At 35.9% G+C, this 24396-nt stretch overlaps 1 protein-coding gene and 1 pseudogene across 1 annotated transcript in view; one reads left to right on the plus strand and one right to left on the minus strand.

Moving 5' to 3' along the window:
• CATSPERE (catsper channel auxiliary subunit epsilon) overlaps positions 1–24396 on the plus strand; it is a 175942-nt gene that overhangs the window by 77346 nt on the left and 74200 nt on the right. Inside the window, exons 8-9 of the mRNA XM_040636085.1 lie at positions 10620–10726; positions 21323–21819. Coding sequence (XP_040492019.1) covers positions 10620–10726; positions 21323–21819 — 604 coding nt within the window. The remainder of the gene's footprint in view (positions 1–10619; positions 10727–21322; positions 21820–24396) is intronic.
• On the minus strand, positions 1224–2297 carry LOC103668852 (annotated as a pseudogene).

Raw genomic sequence — 24396 nt, forward strand, 5'->3', positions numbered from 1 at the left:
ACATTTTTAAGACATGTTTTTTGACCTCTAATGATCTATGCTGGAAAATATGCACTTGGGGAGAATGTGTATTCTTCTGCTGGTGGTGAAAAGTTCTGTATACGTCTGTTAGGTCCACTTGGTCTATAGTGTTGTTCACGTCAGCTGTTTTTTTAATTGTTTTTCTATCTGGATGTTTTAACCATTATTGAAAGTGGGACATCGGGACATCTGGGTGGCTCAGTCAGGGTCCTGAGATCAAGCCTCACATCGGGTTCCCTGCTCAGCAGGGAGCCTGCTTCTCTCTGTGCCCCTCCCCCTGCTCATGCTTTCTCTCTCTCTTAAATAAATAAATAAAATCTTTTTTTAAAAAAAAGGTGGGACATCGAAGACTCCTACTATTATTGTATTGCTGTATCTGTCTTCCAATCTGTCAGTATTTGCTTTATATATTAGGTGTTGTCATGTTGAGTGTATATATATTTATAATTGTTATATTGTCCTGTTTAGTTGATCCTTTTAACATTATATAATAACCTTATCTCTAGAGACAGTTTTTGATTTAAATTCTATTTTCTGTGATATAAATATATCACCCCTGCTTTGTTTTGGTTACCATTTGCATGGAATATTTTTTCCATCTCTTCACTTTTTTTCCATCTCCAAAAAACGTTTATTCACATGATTAAAAACGTTTTTTGGGGGTGCCTGGGTGGCACAGCGGTTAAGCGTCTGCCTTCGGCTCAGGGCGTGATCCCGGCATTGTGGGATCGAGCCCCACATCAGGCTCTTCCGCTGTAAGCCTGCTTCTTCCTCTCCCACTCCCCCTGCTTGTGTTCCCTCTCTGGCTGGCTGTCTCTATCTCTGTTGAATAAATAAAATCTTAAAAAATAAATAAATAAATAATAAAAACATTTTTTGAATAACGACAGAATTTCTAAATATGAAAGAGTATTAGTGGCTCTATTTTATAACAAAATATTTGCAAATGAATGAACAGCTTTATTGCCAGTCTTCATTTTATTAAAAACAATCCATATTTACTGGTTCCATGTGAATTCATGACTATTGCTTTGCCTGGGAATGAGTCTCTACTGAATTAATAGAGAAAATATCTTCCATAATTGAAGTTTGACTTGTATTACTAAGTAAAGAGTTGATAAAAATCCTCAAAGAATTGGGTTTTTGTTTTTTAAAAACATTCCTTTTACACACTACAAAGAAATAATTAATATTTTGGCTTTTTAAAGTCCTACATGATATTCAAAATGGCAGTCCCCAAAGGTCCTCCTTTCACATGCATAATTGCAAACACAGACCCTCTTCTGGAGTGTACATTCTTGGGGTGGGCTCTGAAGACTTGGGCCTCCACATGTTTGTACTGGTTTGAAAATAAAAACAGCATCATCCTGAATATAGTAGTCATTATACATGTCGCTTTGACACAGGCATGGTAGTCTGGTGAAAGCTTCAATAACAAAACCAGCTTTTCTGAAAACTTTAGACAGACTACTCCCTTATTCTTCCCAACTGTGTCCCTTAATTTCTAAAATTTCTGCTGGTTTCTCCCACTTGCCACCTATGTTTTCCACATAGCAATGGAAGGGTAAAACCAGGGCAGGGATGACCCTGCCTCTCGTTGGCTCCAAGGCACTTCTGATAACTTCTAATAAGTCATGGGCTGATTGAGTGGCCCAGCAAATTGACGCAGCTGATGACACCATACTGGAAGCCTTTACTCTGCATTTATTTATACCAAATATTCTGTATTTCCTTTTCTGAAGCTGTCATATCATAGTTTCAGATAGCTCAGTGGCATACATTTCTTCGAAATGAGGGCTCATGATTTTTGTGACTTCTCCATCTCCAGCACTGAAATCAAGAAGTCTATGGATTTTCCAGTCTGGATTAATTTTTAGTAGTCTCTGAAACTGATCTGGTGAAAACACAAACATTGAGCTTCTTCCTAAAAACCCACTGATAGATGTTCTAGACATGAACAGGTTAAAAACAGATGACACAAAAGAATGATTTAATTGGATAAATAGCCAGCCCGATTTCTCAACACTCTTGTTTAAGATCTGTGTTCCTTGATCAAGGTAACTCTGAACAAAGACAGCCTGGAGTGATTAGCATAATTTCTCTCCATTGTACAGGTACTACTGATGGTTCCCCTTCCTGCTGCCTGCTGCTGCCATGGTACCACTTGTCATATTCACTTATAGGGAGAGGGTGAGCGGGTTCCACAGAAACCACATCCTCTGCACTAGCCATGTGGTTGCCAGGCTCAGGCACAGCCAGCCCAGGAAGAGTCTCATTAGTGGCCCTGGCTGCTCTTTTTTTTTTTTTTTTTTAAAGATTTTATTTGTTTATTCGACAGAGATAGAGACAGCCAGCGAGAGAGGGAACACAAGCAGGGGGAGTGGGAGAGGAAGAAGCAGGCTCATAGCAGAGGAGCCTGATGTGGGGCTCGATTCCATAACGCCGGGATCACGCCCTGAGCCGAAGGCAGACGCTTAACCGCTGTGCCACCCAGGCGGCCCTGGCTGCTCTTTTGATCACCGCCGACACCTGGGCGAAGAGAAGGTGCTGCTTGGCAGCGCTAGAACCATCATGCCCAACTTGCCCATCCAGCCCCTCTCCATCCCTTCACTTTTAGCCTATGTGTGTCTTTAAAGTGAGTCTCTTGTGGACCACATATTGCTGGATCTTGGTTTGTTGTTGTTTTTATCCGTTCAAACACTCTATACCTTTTGATTAGGGAATTTAGTCAATTAATTGTTGCTAGGTGAGGACTTAATATTACCATTTTGTTAATTATTTGCTGTCTAATTTGCAGCTGCTTTGTTCCTCTTTCTCTCTTGATGTCTTCCTTTGCTATTTGATGGGGGGATTTTTGTAGTGCTTTGCTATGATTCTTTTTATCTTTTGTATATCTACTATAGATTTTTTTCTTTGTGATTACCTTGAGGCTTGCATAAATTATCTTTTAGTTAAAGTGTCTATTTTAAGTTGATAGAACTTAACTTCGATTGCATATAAAAACTCTACATTTTTACTGTGTCCCCTTTGTGTTCTTATAGTCAGAGACTTTTTACTTCTTTTTGTGTTATATATCCATTAACAAATTTTTCTTCTTTAACTTTTAGATTAGCATTAAAAATAATTTATGCATCACCATTACAATTTTACTTTGTTCTGCATTTGTCTATATAGTTTTCTTTACCAGTGAGATTTATGCTTTCGTATGCTGGGGTCCACATTGGTGAAGACTGTGGGGATCCTCAGTAGAGAAGGCTGTGGAGGTCCATGGTGGTGGTGAGGGCTTCTGGGGCTTCCCTGCTCTCCTTCTCCCCCATGGGAAGTTGTAGCCTGCAGAATTCCTCTTGGCATTGAACTGTGCTGGCCTCAGGGTTAGAGTAACGCAGGTAAAGCGCCTCCTGTACTTTCCTGTGCACCATCTTTAGTTTTTGTGCTCCCCTGGGTTGCTGAAGTTTCTTAGTTATACTCTGGAGCTCTCCCAAAGCTATTTTTGCCCATGGAGAGTTGTTAAATTGTTGTTTTTGTGAGAGAGCCTCCTCATCTGCCATCTCGTTGATGTCACTCTTCTTTTGTTAATTTTATTTTTAATTTTTTCCAATTTTACTGAGATAAAATTGACATACTGTGTTAGTTTAAGGCTTGACTTATATATATATTGTGAAGTGATTACCGCAACATGCTGAGTTAACATCCATTATCTCTTATAGATACAATAAAAAGAAAAAGGGAAGGAAGGAAGGAAGGAAGGAAAGAAGGGAGAGAGGAAAAGAGGGAGGAAAGAAAGAAGAGTTTCTTCTTGTGATGAGAATTCTTAGGACTTATTCTCTTAACGACTTTCCCATATACCATACAGCAGTGTTAGTGGTAGTCACTACGGTGTATATCACATCCCTAGTACATTTATCTTATAAATGAAGTTTGTGCCTTTCACCACCTTCCTCCAATTCTCCTTCCCCAACTGCCTGCCTCTGGTAATCATAAATCTGATCTCTTTTTCCATAAGTTTGGTTTTTTAAAAAGACTCCACATATAAGTGAGATCATCCAGTATTTGCCTTTCTCTGACTTCTTTCACTTAGCATAATGCCCTCATGTTGTCACAAATGGCAGGATTTCCTTGGGGTTTCTTTTATGGCTGAATAATATTCCACTGTGTATATATAGTATATCACAACTTCTTTATCTGTTCATCTGTCAAAGGACACAACTGGTTTCCATGTGTAGCCTATTGTAAATAATGCCACTATGAATATGGAGGTGCAGATATCTTTTGGGTTAGTATTTTCATTTATTTTGAATATATTCCCAGAGGTGAAATTGCTAGATCATATGGTCATTCTATTTTTGTTTTTGTTTTTGTTTTACAGTTTTCCATACTGTTTTCCATAGTGGCTATACCAGTTGCGCCAATGTACAAGGGTTCCCTTTTTTCCATATCCAAGCCAGCATTTGTGATCTCTTGTCTTTTTGATTAAGGCTATGCTAACAGGCATGAGGTATCGTCTCATTGTGGGTTTGATTTGCGTTTTCCTAATAACGGGTGATGTTGAGCATCTTTTCAAGCACCCATTGGCCATTTTTATGTCTTTTTTGGAAAAATGCTTGTTCAGGTTTTTTGACCATTTTTCAATCAGATTATTTGGCTTTTGGCTATTGAGTTATATGAGTTCTTTAAACATTTTGAAAATTAATCCCTTATCAGATACAACTTTGCAAATATTTTGCCTATTCCATAGGTTACATTTTCACTTTGTTGATTGTTTCTTTTTCTGAGCAGAAGCTTTTTAAATTTGACATTGTCCCACTTGTTTAATTTTGATTTTGTTACTTGTGCTGTGTCATACTGCAAAAAAATCAATGCCAAGACCTATGTCAAGGAGATTTTTACCTATATTTTCTTCTAGGCGTTTTATAATTTCAGATCTTACATTTAAGATTTTAATCAATTTTGACTTATTTTTTGTGAGTAGTGTAAGATGATGTCTAGTGTCAGTCTTTTACTCATGAATATCCAATTTTCCATCTAGTGTACTTGGCTCCTTGTCAGATAGCAGGTGACTGCATATGCTTCAGTTTATTTCTGAACTTCCAATTGTGTTCCAATGATCTATTTGTCTGTTTTTATGCCAGTACCATCCTGTTTTGATTACTGTAGTTTTGTAGCATACTTTGAAATCAGGAAGTATGGTGCCTCCTGTTTTATTCTTCTTTCTCATGGTTGCCTTGGGTATTTGGAATCTTTTTTGGTTCCATACAGATTTTAGGATTCTTTTTTCTACCTCTGCAGAAAAATGCCATTGAACTCTTAATAGGAATTAAATTGAATCTATAGATTGTTTTCAGTAATATGGATATTTTAACCATATTGATTCTTCCAATGAGCACAGAAATACCTTTCCATTTATTTGTGTCTTCTTTGATTTCTTTCATCAATGTCTTATAGTTTTCAGAGTACAGATACTTCACCATCTTGGTTAATTTCATTCCTAAGTATTTTATTGTTCTGATGCTATTGTAAATGAGATTGTTTTCTTTATTTCTTTTTCAGATAATTTATTGTTAGTATATAGAAATACTACTGATTTTTGTATGTTAATTTGTATCCTGCAACTTTAATAATTTTTGGACAGATCTAACAGGGTTTTTTGGGGGGATGAAATTTTAGGATTTTCTATATACAAGGTCATATCATCAGCAAAAGAGACAATTTTAGTTTCTTCTTTCCTATTCTGATGCCCTTTTTTTCGTGTTTGGTTTCTCTGGTTAGGACTTCCAGTACTGTGTTGAAGAAGAGTTGAAGGTGGGAACCCTTGTCTTGTTCCTGATATTAGAGGAAAAGTTTTCAACCATTCACCATTGAGTATGATGTTAGTGATTTTCTCAGATATTGCCTCTGTTATGTTGAGGTACATTTCTTCTACACATAATTTGTAAGGGAGTTTTTAATCATAAACAGATGTTGAATTTTGTCAAATGTTTTTCCTGTGTCTACTGAGATAATCGTATGATTTTTGTCTTTCATTCTATTCATGTGATGTAACTCACTTGTTGATTTGCATATGTTGAACCATCCTTGCATCCCAGGGAAAAATCCCACTTGATCACCATGTATGATCTTTTTAATGTGCTATTGAATTTGGTTAACTAGTATGTAGTTGAGAATTTTTGCACCTATTCATCAGGAATATTGGACTACAATTTGTCTCCTGGTAATGTCCTTTTCTGGCTTTGTTATCAGGGTAATGCTGGCCTTGTAAAATGAGTTTGGGGGCATTCCTTTCTCTTTGATTTTTTGGAAGAGTTTGAGAAGGATAGGCATTAATTCTTCATTTGCCAAATTCTTGGCAAAATTTGTTAGTAAAACCTTTATTTTTCATAATAGTCATCCTAATGGATGTGAAGTAGTGTCTCACCATAGTCTTGATATGCATTTCCCTAATGATTAGTGATATTGAGTATCTTTTGAGGTGCTTATTGGCCATTTGTATAATCTTCTCTGGATAAATGCTATTCAAGTCCTTTGCTTATTTTTTCATTGGATTTTGTTGTTATTGTTGTTGAATTTTAGAAGTTCACTATATATTCTGTATATTAATCCATTGTATTATATGTGATTTGCAAATATTTTCTTCCATTCTGTGAGTTGCCATTTTACTCTTCTGATAGTGTCTTTTGGTATACACAAGTTTTAAATTTTGATGAGGTCCAATTTGTCTATTTTTCCTTTAGTTGCATATGCCTTTGGAGTCATATCCAAAAAATCAATGCCAGATACAATGTCATGAAGATTTCTGCCTGTTTTCTTCTAGGGATTTTATAGTTTTACCTTTTAAGTTTAAAGAATGCACTATTGATCTACCCAACAATTTGGATGGATGCTGAGTTTAAAAGTCAATTTTAAGTGTTGCATACTGTATGACTCCATTTATAGAAGTTTTAGAGATGACAAAACTATAGTAATTGAAAACAGATAAGTGGTTGCCAGAAGTTAGAGTTAGTAGGCAGTTGTGACTCCTAAGGGTTAACATGAGGGCCTTTCTTATTTGTGATGGAATAGTTCCATAATCTGTATCCTGTAACAATTCTGTGTTGTGGTGACGGTTACATAAATCTAGACATATGATAAAATTCCACAGAACTATATAAAAAAAAAGAAGCACTTTGTAAAAAAGAATGATGAAATCTTAATAAGGTTCATACCTGAGTTAACAGTGTTATATCATCAATCTTCTGGGTTTTGACATGCACTAAGATTACATAAGCTATTGTCATTGGGGAAAGCTGACTCACTTCTTGTGAGTCAAACTATTTCAAAAAAAAATAGTTATAATTCTATTTTAAAATGTCTTTAACATTTGCCCATTGTACCAAGAATAAAATCCAAACTCTTTTCTAGGACTGACAATGCTTAGAATGATGTGGTTGCTGCCTGTCTTTTATCTAACCTTTTCCTGTACTATTTCTCTCTTACTACATTCTAGCCATTATCTTCCTTTCAGTTCCTCAACCATAATAATTCCTCTCCTCCCTCAGAGCCTTTGTAACTGCTGTTCATTCTGTCTTGAATGTTCCTCTCACAGCTGTATTGTAAAAGAACTATACTCTCTTCTGGGTGGTGAGATTTTTTTCTTCTTTATTCATTCAACAAATATTAATGCAGGTTTAGGAGGCAGAGCCTTGAGGCAGCAGTGTAGTTTTGGACATATTGGTTTGAAGTGTTTGTCAGACAAGCAAAATCACTGTTAAAAATCTAGTTAGGTACATGGATCTGCAGCTAGATATAAAATTTGCAATCTGGGACCAGGAATTGGTCCAAATTGTATGCGAATTTATAGGAATTGAATGATATTTGAAGCCATGTGATTGAATGAGATTACCTAGGAAGAGAATGTACTATGAGAAAGAGTCCTGGGAGGAAGAGAATCTGGGACCAAGCCTGGGGATCTCTAATAGAGCAAGGAGCAAATGGCAACATGGAAGCCAAGTAAAAGAGTGCTTCAGAGGGGGAGATTAGTCCAATGTAGCAAATGCTGCTGAAAAAGCATATGAGATAAACACAAAGTATATTAAGTTTCTATAACCATATATTGATGTTATAACTAGAAAAATACTTTTAAAAATAATACAGAGTTTGACATCAGCGTCATGAAATTTGTTCTGTCATAGATTACTACTAATAAAATAAACTGGTACCATCCTTTTAGAAATTATTTCAATAGTATATATCAAGAGTTTTTAAAGTGCTCATAGCATTTGACCCAATAATCACATTTCCAAGAATCTAATTAAAAGAAATAGTTCTTACGGTGGAAAAGACTGTACATCTGATGATATCCATGGCAATAATATATACAATAGTGAAAAAATAAAAATTACCTTAATGCCCAGTAGGGGAGTGTTAAATCAATGATGATAATTCACTCAATGGACTATCAAGCTGTCATTAAAAATGATGTTTATATAGACTTCTAGTTATATAACATGGATATATAACAGTAGCCTACATTTGGTAAATTCTAAGAAATATACTAAATGTGCTTTTTATTTTTATAATTTCGATGTGTTAATTTTTGCCATATTTATAAAATTATCTTTTTTTTTAAAGATTTTATTTATTTAACAGAGACAGCCAGTGAGAGAGGGAACACAAGCAGGGGGAGTGGGAGAGGAAGAAGCAGGCTCCTAGCGGAGGAGCCTGATGTGGGGCTCGATCCCAGAATGCTGGGATCACGCCCTGAGCCGAAGGCAGATGCTTAATGACTGCGCCACCCAGGCGCCCCTATAAAATTATCTTTAATGACAATGAATTATCCTCTTGATGGAAAAACATGTTTTTAAGCTTGTTTGAATGATTGTCTTAATTTTTTCTTAAACTATCCTTTTTTCTATTATATTTTTGGTATGTGTCACTTATAACGTTTTATTCTTGTCTTATTCTATGCTACATTTATTCCTTTCCTTTGCAGTTATATGAAAGAGAGTTGTATTTAAAATTCTGAATAGTGAAAAAAATAAAAGATAAAAATAAAATTCTGATTAATGAATAATATTTTCAGAAATAAAATTTAAAATATCCATTATTTATTATATACCAGGCAAATCTATACTTCTCTATCAAAATCAATAAATGTGTATGCTTCAGGGAGGCCTTACCTGACCATATTCACTCCAAAAGTAGGTTAAATCCTATTAGATAACCCCATTGTCCCAATGAATACACTCTGACACCCATCATAGCAATCTCAAGGGCTCCTTTGTTGATGGTTGACATTTCTAGGAAATTAACTGGAGCCTTATTGGAGGATTAGGGCAGAAGGAACCCATGGAATTTCATTTTATTTGTTTTTTATTAAAGGTTTTTATTTATTTATTTATTTATTTTGAGAGAGTGTGTGTGTGAGCAGGGGGAAGGACAGAGGCTGAGGGAGAGAGAGAATCTCAAGCAGACTCCACACTGAGCATGGAGCCAGAAGCGGGCTGGATCTCACAACCCTGAGATCAGGACCTGAGCCAAAACCAAGAGTCAGAGGCCTAACCAGCTGAGCCCACCAGGTGCCCCAGAAGCTGTGGAATTTTAGACTGACCCTCATTATCTGATTTTTTATTCTAGGGATTCCCTATAATGAAACCATTGCCCCATTCCAAAAATGCCTATTGGGAAAAATTCCAGTCAATTCAACTACTCCTTAAATCTCATTAGAAAAAGAGGAAGCATGTCAGATCTATTGTTATACTAAGAGAATTTTTGTTAAAGCCTCCAGATGGCATTTGAAGCCTACCTTGAACAAGTATGTTGGGGGTGCCTGGGTGGCTGTCGGTTAAGTGTCTTCCTTCAGGTCATGATCTCAGAGTCCTGGGATGGAGCCCCATGTGGATCCCCATGTGGGGTCCAAGTAGGGTCCAAGTAGGGCTCCACACTCATTGGGGAGTCTGCTTCTCCCTCTCCCTCTGCCCCTCCTCCTCCTCGTGTTCTCTCTCTCTCAAATAAATAAAATATTTTTTTAAAAAAAAGAATATGTTGTTTTGAAGTCAGATTTATATAGAAATAATTCTAACAGATTAGTTTTAGAAACTCCATTACATAGTTCATTGAAATTAAAACATAAGGGTATTGAGGGGCGCCTGGATGGCTCAGTCATTAAGCGTCTGCCTTCCACCCAGGGCGTGATCCCGGCGTTCTGGGATCAAGCCCCACATCAGGCTCCTCCACTGGGAGCCTGCTTCTTCCTCTCCCACTCCCCCTGCTTGTGTTCCTCTCTCACTGGCTGTCTCTCTCTCTGACAAATAAATAAATAAAATCTTTTTTAAAAAATAAGGGTGTTTATTTAAAGGTCCCCATAATCTCAATTCATTCAGGAATCCGATTATGTGTAGTATTTTCAATATGTTGGAAATGGTATTACAACCTCTTTGTGATTCATAAAGTTCAATGGGGAGGAAGCTATATGGTAGAAAAAAACCTGACTCTTGAAAATCTGGTAAATGTATAAATATAAATAATGTCTTAGCTAAAATAACGAATTCAATATATCATGATTTAATTTTAGAATAAGGTTGTCTATGAAAAGTAAAAAGAGGATTTTTTTTTTTTTTTTACAGAATTCCATAATACTTACTAAGCAGTTGGCCACTTTGGGACAGAAGCCTACCATATATACAACTCTGAGGAAAAGAATTTATCTTCCACATGACAAAATGGAGAATGGGTATTTAATTTTAAAATTTCATACATAAATTTTATTTTTAAAATTTAGTAAAATAAATTTATTTTTAAAAAAGTAAAATTTAGTAAAATAAAAAAGTAAAATAAAATTTAGTAAAATTTAGTAAAATAAAATAATCAGAAATTAAAGTGAAAGAAATTTTAAACCCCTAGTGGAATTTCATGTAATATATGTAATTTCCAAGTAGCTTCTTTCATGATACAGAAAAAAAATGTAATAATCAAAACTAATTACCAATTTAGAAACTGCTAGTCACATTTCTGGATTATCATTTTACGACTGGTATTAATAGCTAAACTTCAGTCCCAGAGCCTCATTCAGGGTGTCGGCAAATCCTGGTGATATCTGAAAATGCTTCCCGATGGTTCAGAAAAGTGAACTGCAGTGGAGTAGCCGATACCACCATCATTACCACCATCTGTACACACACATACACACAACACCTCCCACCTGAGAGATAAAATCTGTTACTGTTAAATTTGGTAAGACATTATGGGGTTTAGATAGCCTCTCTTAATCTATTAAAACTAGGCACAGGGCAAGGTGCTTATAACTAAAAGATGCAATTTCTACCCTCAATGACCTTAGCTTAGTTGGGGAGACAAGTAAGCAAATAGAGGTGAACCCAGGTGAATGGAATAGAGGGTGCACCAATCCAGGTTTGTATGAAAGGGAATCAAGGAGGACTTCCCTAAAGAGGTGACATCTGCATTATTGAAAAGAAAAGTTAGCCAATTGGGAGAGTATTCCAAACAGAGAGGCAATATATACAAGAGCTTTCAAGCAGAGACCTGAGAAAGCAGACACATTTCAGGAGATGCAAAGAAGTTGAATTCATGGGTAAAGTAAAGGGTGACATTCAGAGAGAGAACATGTTTTAAACAATCATCATAATCTGGGGCTAAAATTCTTGCTGACTTTATAAAATTTTGGGAGATAGGTAGGAGAAACAGTCATAAAAACAACTAAAGGCTTGTCTGATTTAGCAGACAGGTCGGAAGTTTATAGGTACCATTTGTTTCTTCTCTAGTGTTAACTTTATGGAGCTTCATATACCCATGATTCACTCTTTTAAAGTGTACAATTCAGTGGCTTTTAGTATATTGACAGAGTTGTGGAACTATCACCACTGTTTAATTCTACAACATCCCTATCAACTCAAAAAGAAACCCTATTCTCTCCTCCTCCCAGCCTTGATACTACTAATCTATTTTCTGTCTCTATGAATTTGACTATTCTGGATATTTCATATCAAGAGAATCATACAATATATGGTCTTTTGTGACTGGCTTCTTTCAGTTAGCATAATGTTTTCAGGGTTCATTCATGTTGTAGAATGTATCATTATTCCATTCCTAAAAAGGAATAAAAATTGCCAAATAATATTCCATTATATGGATATGCTAACTTTTTAAAAAATTCATTCTTCAGTTGATGGACATTTTGATTTTGTCCACTTTCAGTTATTATGAATAGTGCTGCTGTGAGCATTTATTTATAACTCTTTGTGTAGACATAATGTTTTTATTTCTCCTGGTGTATACCTAAGATTGAAATTGTGAGTCATATGGTATCTAATTTCATTTCTTTGTTGTCAGAGAAAATATCTTGTGTGATTTCAATTCTCTTACATGTATTGAAGCTCATTTTATGGCCTAACATGCAATCTGCCCTGGGGGATTTTCCTTGTCCACTCGTGAAGAACATATAGTCTGCCATTGTTGGGTAGAGTGTCCTGTAGAGGTCTGTTAGGTCTAGTTGGTATAGAGTGTTGTTTAAGTGTTCTATCTCTTTGTTGATCTTTTGCTAGTTATTCTATCCCATTATTGAAAGTGGTATATCAAAGTCTTCAACTATTATTGTTGAATTGTCTATTTCCCCCTTCAATCTGTCAGTTTTTATTTCATGTATTTTGGGTCTCTGTTGTCAGATGAATATGTTTATAATTATTACACTTTCCTGATGGATGACAGACTATCTTGACATTATAAAATGTTCTTTAATTTTTTTCTATTTTTGCTTTAAAGTTATTTTCTCTGATACTAATATAGCCATTCCAGCTTTCTATGGTTGACTTTGCGTAATATATTTTTTACACTTTACTTTCAACATACTTGTATTTTTTTAAAGATTTTATTTATTTATTTATTTATTTGAGAAACAGAGAGAAAGCGTGCAGAAGCAGGAGGAGGGACAGAGGAGAGGGAGAAGCAGACTCCCCACTGAGCAGGAAGCCCAACATGGGGCTCCATCCCAGGACCCTGAGATCATGACCTGAGCCAAAGTCAGATGCTTAACTGACTGAGCCACCCAGGCGCCCCTCAACATATTTGTATTTTTGAATCTTAAGTGTATCTCCTATAGACAATGTATAATTGGAACTTATTTTGTTTTCAGTCTGATAATCCCTGCCATTTGATTACACTGTTTGGTACACTCACATTTAATGTTATTATTGATATAGTTGGATTTATGTCTGCCATTTTAGTTTCTCTTTCTATATTTCTCATGTCTTTTTTGTCCCTCTGTTCTTTTAGAACTTTGCTCGGGTGAGGGATTTTGCTCGGGCAGCTAAGTTGGGGGGGGGGTGGAACCCTCACTAGGGGTATCAGAGTTCCCAGGTATCAGAGCAGGGAAGCTGGCTGCAAAGAGTGAGCCCAGAAGTGGGCTCTCAGCTTGAGATTGCCATAAACTGTGATCCATGGCACAGTCGGGCCACTGCTGTTTGAGCAGGGGCCCAGCAAGCAGCAGAACTGGGAAGACTCCCCTACCTCCCCCAGGAGGAGCAGTACGGGAGTCCACTGGGTTTGGGTCATGTGCCTGATATAGAAAGTCTCCCTCCCAGGCCAGTGAGAACGGAGTGTAGCCGGAGACTAGGGAGACAGAAGTGATTGACTGCTTTTCTCGGAGAGCTCACTGAGGAGTGGGCCCGGAGCTTTTGGCTGCAGGGTCAGAGACTGGGAGGCTGCCATTTTCTTTCTCATCCTCTAAAGCTGCCGGAAAGCCTTTAGGGAACAAAAGCCACATAGAGCAAAAAAGGGGAGATTACTTAGCCTGGCCCCTAGCCAGGGCCATGCAATTCTGCCTGGGGCAAAGACATTTGAGAATCAACACAACAGGCCCCTCCCCCAGAAGATCAGCAAGAATATCCAGCCAAGACTAAGTTTACCAATCAATGAGAACTGTAAACCTCCAGCGTTAGGGGAATACAGCACATAGAATTCATGGCTTTTTCCCCATGATTCTTTAGTCTTTCAACTTTAATTTTTTAAATTGTCTTTATTTTTTCCTTTCTTTTTTTAAAAAATTTTTCTTCTTTCCTTTTTCAACCAACTTTTTATCAATTACTTTTTAAAAATCTTTTTAAATTTTCATTTTTACACTCCTATTCTATCCCTTCATTGTATTTAACCTTATTTGTGTGTGTGTGTGTGTGTGTATATATATATATATATATATATATACAAGTTTTTTTTTCCTTAAATTTCTGGGATGCAGTTTCTTCTAACAGACCAAAATACACCCAAAATCGAGTGTATGGCTCTGTTCTATTCACCCACCTGATTATATTCTCTCTTTTTTTCCCCTCTCTCTCTTGTTCCTTTGTTTTGTTTTGTTTTGTTAATGTCTTTTTAAATTTCCATCTTTATAGTTACATTCTATCCTGTCAATGTATTTAATTTTATTTTTGTATATATAAGCTTTTCTTTCTTTACAATTTTGAGATGTTGTTTCTTCTAACAAACCGACCAAAATACACTCAGGTGATAATGATTGTTCTATTCAGCTGTCTGTTTATATCACTTCCTTTGTTGTTGTTGTTTGTTTCTCTTTTGTTTTTTCTTGTTTTTTAATTTCCATTTTTACAGTTACATTCTATCCTTTCATTGTATTTAATTTTATTTTTGTATGTATACAAGTTTTTCTTTCTTTACAATTTTGGAATCTAGTTTTCTAAAAAACAGACCAAAATACAGACAGAATCCAGCATATTGCTCTAGTCTTCTCACCTGTCTGATAATATTCTTTTTTTCCCCCAGTTTTGGGTCTCTTCTGATTTGTATAGTGTATATTACTCTGGGGTTGTTGTTGCCTTTTTAGTATTTTGTTCTCTCGTTCATTTATTCTTCTCTGGACAGAATGACAAGATGGAAAAACTCACCTCAAAAAAAAGAACAAGAGGCAGTACTGACTGCTAGGTACCTAATCAAATGGACATTAGTAAGATATCAGAACTAGAGTTCAGAATAACAATTATAAAGATACTAGCTGGGCTTGAAAAAAGCATAGAAGACTCTAGAGAATCCCTTTCTGGAGAAATAAAAGAACTAAAATATAACCAAGTTGAAATAAAAAAGGCTACTAATGAGATGCAATCAAAAATGGAGGCTCTAACTGCTAGGATAAAAGAGGCAGAAGAGAGAATTAGTGATATAGAAGACCAAATGATGGAGAATAAAGAAGCTGAGAAAAAGAGATAAACAACTACTGGATCACAAGGGGAGAATTCGAGAGATAAGTGATATCATAAAGTGAAACAAATTTAGAATAATTGGGATTCCAGAAGAAGAAGAAAGAGAGAGGGGGGCAGAAGGTATATTGGAGCAAATTATAGTGAGAACTTCCCTAATCTGGGGAAGGAAACAAAGGCATCAAAATCCAGGAGGCACAGAGAAGCCCCCTCAAAATCAATAGAAATAGGTCAACACCCTAAAATCTAATAGTGAAACTTACAAATCTCAGAGACAAAGAGAAAATCCTGAAAGCAGCTTAGGACAAGAGATCTGTAACCTACAAGGGTAGAAACATTAAATTGGCAGCAGACCTATCCACGGAGACCTGACAGGCCAGAAAGGACTGGCAATAATATATTCAGGGTATAAACAAGAAAAATATGCAGCCAAGAATACTTTATCCAGCTAGGATGTCATTCAAAATAAAAGGAGTGATAAAAAGTTTCTGGGACAAACAGAAACTAAAACAATTTGTGATCACCAAACCAGCCCTACAAGAAATATTGAAAGGGGTCCTCTAAGCAAAGAGAGAGTCCAAAAGTAACAGACCAGAAAGAAACAGAGACACTATACAGTAACAGTCACCTTACAGGCAATATAATGGCACTAAATTCATATCTTTCAATAGTTACCCTGAACATAAATGGGCTAAATGCCCCAGTCAAAAGACACAGGGCATCAGATTGGATAAAAAAGCAAGACCCGTTGATATGCTGTCTGCAAGAGACTCAGTTTAGACCCAAAGACACTTCCAGGTTTAAAGTGAGGGGGTGGAAAACCATTTATCATGCTAATGGACATCAAAAGAAAGCTGGGTGGCAATCCTTATATCAGACAAATTAGATTTTAGATCAACGACTGTAAGAAGAGATGAGGAAGGACGCTGTATCATAAAGGGTCTGTCCAAAAAGACCTAACAATTGTAAATATTTATGCCCCTAACATGGGAGCAGCCAATTATATGAGCCAATTAATAACAAAATCAGAGAAACGTATTGATAATAATATAGTAATAGTAGGGGACTTTAACATCCCCCTCACTGGAATTTACAGATCATCTAAGCAGATCAACAAGGAAACAAGGGCTTTGAATGACACACTGAACCAGATGGATTTCACAGATATATTCAGAATATTCCATCCCAAACAACAGAATACACATTCTTCTTGAGTACACATGGAACATTCTCCAGAATAGATCACATCCTGAGTCACAAATCAGGTCTCAACTGGTACCAAAAGACTGGGATCATTCTCTGCATATTTTTGGACCACAGTGCTTTGAAACTGTAACTCAATCACAAGAGGAAAGTTGGAAAGAATTCAAATCCATGGAGACTAAAGAGCATCCTACTAAAGAATGAATGGGTCAGCTGGAGTGGAGGGGGATAGGGGTGGGGTGGTTGGGTATGTGTTGTGGTGAGTGCTGGGTGTTGTGTAGGACTGAAGAATCACAGACCTGTACCCCTGAAACAAATAATACATTATACGTTAATTTTTTTAATGTTTTAAATGTAAAAAAAGAAAAGAACATTTTATTACTTCCTTCTCTGTCTTGTATGCATTTTATTTCATTTTCTCATCTTATTATGGTAGACACTTCCAGTGTGATATTGAATAGGAGGGGTAAGAGGAGACATCTATGCCTTGTTCATAAAAGGAATGGATCTAGTTTCTCATTATTAAGTTTTTTGCATGGCTTTTGTAGATGCTCCTTTGTCAAGTTGAGAAAGTTCCCCTCCATTGCTTGTTATCTGAGAGTTCTTATTATAAATAGGTGTGAGATTTTGTCAAGTGCTTTTTCTGCATCTACTGATGTCATTATATGCTTTTTCTTTTTTTAACCTTTGGTGTGGTAGATTACATTAATTGATTTTTAATGTTGAACCACACTTGCATAAGTGGAATAAATCCCATTTGGCCATGGTATATAATTCTTTTTACACATTGTTGAATTCAAAAGGTTTGCAACTTTACCTGTAATGTCTTTATCTGGTTTTGGTATTAGGGCATCTTTCTCTGTTGTTCTTCTGTTTTCAATTTACTGATTTCTGCTACAATTTTTTTTCTTCCATTTCCTTTAGGTTTGTATTGCTTTTTTTTCTCTAGTTTTCTAAGGTGGAAGCTTAGAGCATTGATTTTAGATCTTTCTTCTTTTCTAATATATGCATTTAATGCCATACATTTCCCTCTAAGCCTTGCTTTCACTGCAGCTTTCAAATTTTGGTAAGCTGTGTTTTTTTTTCATTTGTTCAAAACATTTTTCATTTTCTTTTCGTTCAAAATATTTTTAAATTTCGGTTGAAATTTTTTTCCTTGACTAATGTGTTATTTAGAAGTGTTTAAGCTCCAAATCTTTGGGGATTTTTCCACCTATCTTTCTGTTATTGACTTCTAGCTTAGGTCATTACATTGTATTTTGAGAGCATATTTTGTATAATTTCTATTTTTTTTAATTTCTTAAGATGTGTTTTATGACCCAGTATATGGTGTGTCATGGTCAATGTTCTATATGAACTTGAGAAGAATGTGTATTCTGCAGTTGTTGGATGAGATATTCTTTAAATGTCAGTTGGATACACTTGATTGATGGTGCTGTTCAGTTATGTCCTTACTGATTTTCTGCCTGCTGGATCTGTCAATTACTGAAAGAGGAGTTTTGAATCTCTAACTATACTTGTGGATTTTTCTATTTCTCCTTGCAGTTCCATATTGTTTAAAAAGACATATTTGTGGCAAAACTAGTTTTTTTTAAAGATTTTATTTATTTATTTGACAGAGATAGAGACAGCCAGCAAGAGAGGGAACACAAGCAGGGGGAGTGGGAGAGGAAGAAGCAGGCTCCCAGCAGAGGAGCCTGATGTGGGCCTCGATCCCATAACGCCGGGATCACGCCCTGAGCCGAAGGCAGACGCTTAACCGCTGTGCCACCCAGGCGCCCCAAAACTAGTTTTTAATTATTTTTGTTAAAGATTTTTATTTATTTATTCGACAGATATAGAGACAGCCAGCAAGAGAGGGAACACAAGCAGGGGGAGTGGGAGAGGAAGAAGCAGGCTCATAGTGGAGGAGCCTGACGTGGGGCTCGATCCCATAACGCAGGGATCACGCCCTGAGCCAAAGGCAGACACTTAACCGCTGTGCCACCCAGGTGCCCCCCAAAACTAGTTTTTAAAAAGCACAGGAGTGTGAACACAAATGCAAACACAAAATCAGGCCAGTGATTATGTGTAAGCAAGTGGGGATGGGGGAAGGAAAGGCATAGGACATTTCTAAGGTATTGGTAACATTCTGATTCTTGATCTAGGTGATTAGTACACAGGTGTTCATCTTAGTACTATTCTTTAAGTGTGTGTGTGTGTCATATACTCTTTTGTATAAATGAAACATTAGTAATAAAGTTATTAAATAAGTGGTATTTTAAAAGAAACACAAAGAAAACATTCATATATAGAGAACATCAGAGGTTCATTTTTTAAAACTATTGTCTTGGATGCCATAAAATACCACCACCTGATTGACTAATCTGGGTTTAGAAAAAGTTATCCTTAAAAAAGATACATTTTGTGGTAAAACAAGAAAGCAAAATAGAAGAGATAGTTCTGGGCAGAACTTAAAAGACAGTGGAACATAATAGGGAAGACAGAATGGGCACTCCAAGAGAGAGTAAGAACACAAATAGTTTTGGTAGGCAAACAGGAAGAACACACCTGAAATATAATATGGCAAGTGAAATTAAATAGGAAAAAATATGGAAATTCCCTGAAAATCATTTGGAATAGCTTGAATTTTTTTCCTGGATATAATTAAGGGGCCACCAATGTTTCTAAGCAGAACATGGCAGATTAAATGCATTTATTTATCTCTATTCTCTCCCATTATCTCACTAAGATAGTTGCAAGCCTACAAGGAGAAGCGATGGGAAGGGAAGCAAGAACAGAAAGTAGAAAGCTGAGAGAGAAGTGGTATCTGATGTAGCAGAGCATGAAATTGTGCTAATTAAGAGCTTGCAGAGGGAATTCTAAAGTGATGGGAACCCTCCAGTGTGCCTTCAGTCCTTTCCTCCAGCTCTGCTCCCTGCATATGGAAACCTAACATATATCCTCCTGGCAAGATAGAAGAGGATTTTTCTTTACATTAGCTGATCAGACCTACTTAAAAGATTTGGAGTCAGAAGGGGAGAAGCACAATGGAGCACAGAAGGAGAGAGAAGTATCCCTAAGAACTGACACACAACTTGTTACAACTTCTCTCTTATATATTAAAGGAAAACCGAAGACTACCAGAGAATTACAGAAAGCTTCAACATGAACATCAGACTCCTAAATTAATAAAGAGAACAATGGAACTCAGAGGAAACGAAACATAGCAGGGAGCAAAAGAAAAGATCCAAAAAAGCATAAATAACATCTTCCCAGAAATAGAAGATATTATATACATAAAAGAAAACTAAGATGTTATAAGATGGGAAAGAAGTAAAAGAATTTTGAAAAGTGTATAATCACGATGAAAAAAATCAAACACTTGAAAACAAAATGATAGACATGGAAAATTGAAATGCTCAGTATGTCCTGACCAGGCCTTGAGTGTTGGCTCCTTTCTAGGCCTTGTAGATAAACAGTTCTCCATCCAAACAAAAGAGTCACCAATACCTCATTATGTAACTACACATATGTGAGATTGTCATATAGCCGGTGGACAATGTAAAAAATGGCACTGATAATTGTAGAAACTGTACTTGAAAATGATGTTATAGAGTAAGTAGTGTGGCTTGCAAACAGCAGTAATTGCATTGCATTTCATGGTGGCATGGTTTAGGGCACAGAGGTTTGGTGACAACACTACAGCTGCCCAACATGGGTCCCCCTGACCTGCCAGGACCACATTCTGAGTGGGCAGAATGCCATCACCCAAGTATATATACACAGAGGAAAGAGGAAATATGTAATGTTTCAGGAGACATTTACTGAACATCTACAACCTGATGTCTCCTGGATTGCCCTGATGAGAAACTCTCCTTGGAATTTTTCATAACTTCTGAGGTACATGGGCAAATCATTATTTTCACAAATTCCTCTGTATGTCCACTCAAAAGATAGACCCAGCCCTGTCAAATTTTAGAATACCAAGAGAAAACGGGAAGATCCTAAAACTTATAAAAAGGCAACCCATTTAAACAATAACAAGAATCAATGTATCATCTGACTTTTCATTAGGCAACTTTAATACAAAAAGACTGGAGAAAGTGCCCTCAGATTTCTGAAGTCTCTGGCTAGCCAATTTATCCAGCAGGTGTGTAAAATATTTTCAGATACTCAGGGTCTCAAAAATTTCTGTTCATATATACTTTCACAAAGAGGTACTGAAGAATGTGCTTTAGCAAAACAAGAAAGAACAAAACACTGGATCCAGTAAGTGGTGGCTTCAGCCCAAAGAGTAATGAAGTGAAACAAGTACTAGATTACCTCTGCATTTACCACATGGAAAATATTGTGAAGTACCACATTACCTATTGGAACACTTGGGAAACAACAAATTTTCAAAATGAAATAATTTATTAACTCTAGGAGAGATGTCATGAATATATATATGTGTATATGAAAATGTAATTATAGTAAAATAACTGACACAGTAGTAAACAATATTTACATAGTAAAACAATGTAAACACTGTAGATTTCACTAAACACTGTGCTACTGGGAGAAAAGATGTATGGGTAGTTATGTTTTATGAGAAATACATCATCTGTCATATAAGCAGCCAATATATAATGTGTAAAAATCTTATGTTAAGAGATGCATAAGAATATTTGAGAGTTTGGAGACACATTGCAGATGAAAGAGTTATAAGAGTCAAGATTATTTTCCTTTGGGAACAAGAGTGAAGAATGAGGAGAAATGGGGCAAAGGTAGCATTTTAGTGCTATTTGATTTGTTTAGCCCAGATTTACACGGATAAAAGTAAAAAAAATTTTAAAGGTGATAAATGTCAACAATGTACAAGATGGAAGAGAGAAGAGAGGGATACAATTTTATTTTCCTATTTTCTATTTTTTTCTTCTTAGGACCTGGCATGTTTTGATACCAATGACATATGATGATGCGCTAAAGGAGATTAAAGGAAATCAAGTGGCTTTTCAAGATTGCTTTATTGCAGATTTTATTTTCCTGCTGACCTTTCCTTTGTTGACAATACCTGAGATTCCTGGATATTTACCAATCTCTTCACCACATGGTAGTCAGTTAATGGCAGCCTGGGCTGCTTGTGTTCCTTCATCTGTTGTTGTGGTAGCCGATATGGAGACCTTTCAAACAAATGATTCATTCCGTACTTGGACCAGAATCAGAGTGCCTCCAAACATTTTGACTGAGGATGAAAGACACAGCGTGTCTGATGTGAGCCTATCACGGGATGGAATATTTTTTCTAATAAATGGTATTCTTTACCTAAAAAGTTTTACTGAGTTCAAAAGACTGGGAATAAGTGAAAATCTTCCTGATAGTGGAATTATTGGCATTACAACAAGAAAATGGTGTTGGGTCAAATATTTATTAAAGGTTAGTAAAAGATTATGTATATGTATATAACACTTACACGTTTAGATATATTTACTGTATTATTTAATTCAGTGAAATATGAGAGTATACTATACAGCTTTTTTGCAGAGTTATTTTATTTATGGTTGTAAATAAGTCCATCTTCCTACCTAACTTTTCAGAGGCCTCTTTATAGAGATACATTTCCAATAAAAGAAATAAAATAAATTTTGTATATTTTTATGCAGAGTCATTTAGCCATATTGTAAGAGTTTTGTTTTACCTTGACTTGGGCAAAAGGTCCAAAAAATTATTTTCCCCAAACAAAGATTCTATGTGCTCTCAAAAATGAATTAACTCCTCTTTTTGACAATATAATGAATAAAATAGCCTAAAGCTATTCCATTACAAAACACCTAAGATGTATAAAAACTTTAAACCTTTTTTAAAGCATATACCTGGACCTGTATGGAAGTAGGGGAAATTCTGAGAGGAATGGGGTAGTCCTGGATCACTAATCCAGAGGCATAAACCAATTCCAAAATCTCAGCTGCTGTAAGCCCATGTGCTGATCTTAGATATTTAGACTTTTGGTGCTTGGACACAAGACCTTGGGCCTGAACAAGGTAGGGCATCTGATAATAATTTTTTCATAAAACAAGAACCTTCAAAAATTTTCCTGACATAATTAAATCTATCTCAGCTTAAACTCTTAGAAGGGAGAAAAGTCTGTCTTTAGAATTTGTGATCAGAAACCAGCCCACATGGACTTTGGGGCCCAGATTCCCAGAACCTGTGTAGTTCAAAAAATGTTAAGGCTAGCACCAAGCATAAGTAAACACAATAATTTCTGGAGAAATAAACCCTCAAGTCAGGCTTTGAAAATTTCCCACAGATAACATTCTGACAAAATTGAGCTCACAGTAAAAAATGACAAAACACACAAAGAATCAAGATGCCATGGGAGTCAGCAGAAACAATAAAGAGTAGAATCATTCCTGCAAGGACATTAGGTATTGGATTTGACAAAATATAAAGTATCTTTAATAGATGTAAATAAATGGAAAACAGGGAAAAAGGAATCTACCAAATGGCAAGGCAATTAGTAAAACTAAAAGCAAGAAAGTCATTACTATAAAATTTAGGATGGTGGTTATGCTGGAAAGGAAAAACATAGTGACTGGGAGAGAGCATGGGTGGCATTTGGGAGTTCTGATGATATTCTGTTTCTAAATCTCCAAGGTCATTACAAAGACTTCTGCTTTGTCACAGATCTTCCAGCTGTGTATTTTTCTAGTCATTCCATTTTCTGTATGTGGATTGTATTTCAAAATTTTTCATATATAAAAATAAATGTTAAAATATTACATTTTAAGTAATAAGCTTAGGTAAAACTAATGAAAATTGAAATGTAAAATTCAATGGACAGCTCAAATTGAAGATTAGATCCAACGAAGATAACTAATGCATTGGAAATTAGATAAGATGAAATTAAACAAAATAAAAGACTGAGAGAAAAAAATGGAAAACAAGAAAAAAAGAATAAGGGAGAGAAAAGAAAGAATGGAAAAGAGAATATCCAACATATATCTAATCAGCATTCCAAAATGAAAGACTAGAAAGATGGGAAAGAACTGAGAATTTTTCAGACTTAAAGAAAGATATCAATTCTCAGTCCAGAAATACTAATAAATGCCAATTGATATGGTAAAAAATAAAACCCACTTAGCACAAAATAATGAAATTGCACAGTCACAAATTGCATGTTAGTCAAAGACTAACGAGATATTAAAAGTATCCAGACAGAAAAGACAAATTACAAGCAAGGCAATAAAATAATTAGGACCAGTGGAAGCCAGAAGATAGTAAAATACTCAAGTAACTGAAATAAATTATTGTCAACCTAAACTTATATACATTCAAAGAAACAATCCTCAAGAACAAGAATGCTTAAACTATTTTAAAGAATCAAAACCAGGTATTTTAAATATAAATAGAATAACTGCATTGAAAACTTATTAGTTGTGCTCAATAGCAAAATGGAGATGACATGACAGAGGAAACAGCCAATAAAACTGAAGTTACATCAATAAAAATTTTCCAATCTAAACAATAGAAAAAATTGTGAAATTGAACCAAGTCTGGGGCACCTGGAGGTCCAGTTGGTTAAGTGTCCAACTCTTGATTTTTAGCTAAGGTCTGATCTCAGGGTCATGAGATCAGGCCCCATGTCAGGCCCCATGCTCAGCACAGCATCTGCTTGAGACTCTCTTTTCCTCTCCCTCTGCCCCCATGCTCTCTCTCTCTCCCTCTCTAAAATAAATATATAAATCTTTAAAAAAAATTAAACCAAGTCTTAGAGACCTGTGGGACGATACCAAAAGGTCTAGCATTCATGTCATTGAAGTCTTAAGAAGGAGAGGAGAAGGAGTATCATGTAGAAAAAATATTAGAAACTTCCCATATTTGGCAAAAGATATAAACTTATGGGGTCATGAAACTCAGCAAACTCCAAACAAGATAATTGCAAAGAAATTCATAAACTACTGAAAACCAAAGGGGAAAAAAACTGGAAAGCACCCGGAGAAAAATGACATATCAT

Source organism: Ursus maritimus, unplaced genomic scaffold, assembly GCF_017311325.1.
Source record: "Ursus maritimus isolate PB19 unplaced genomic scaffold, ASM1731132v1 scaffold_2, whole genome shotgun sequence".
NCBI lineage: Eukaryota > Metazoa > Chordata > Mammalia > Carnivora > Ursidae > Ursus > Ursus maritimus.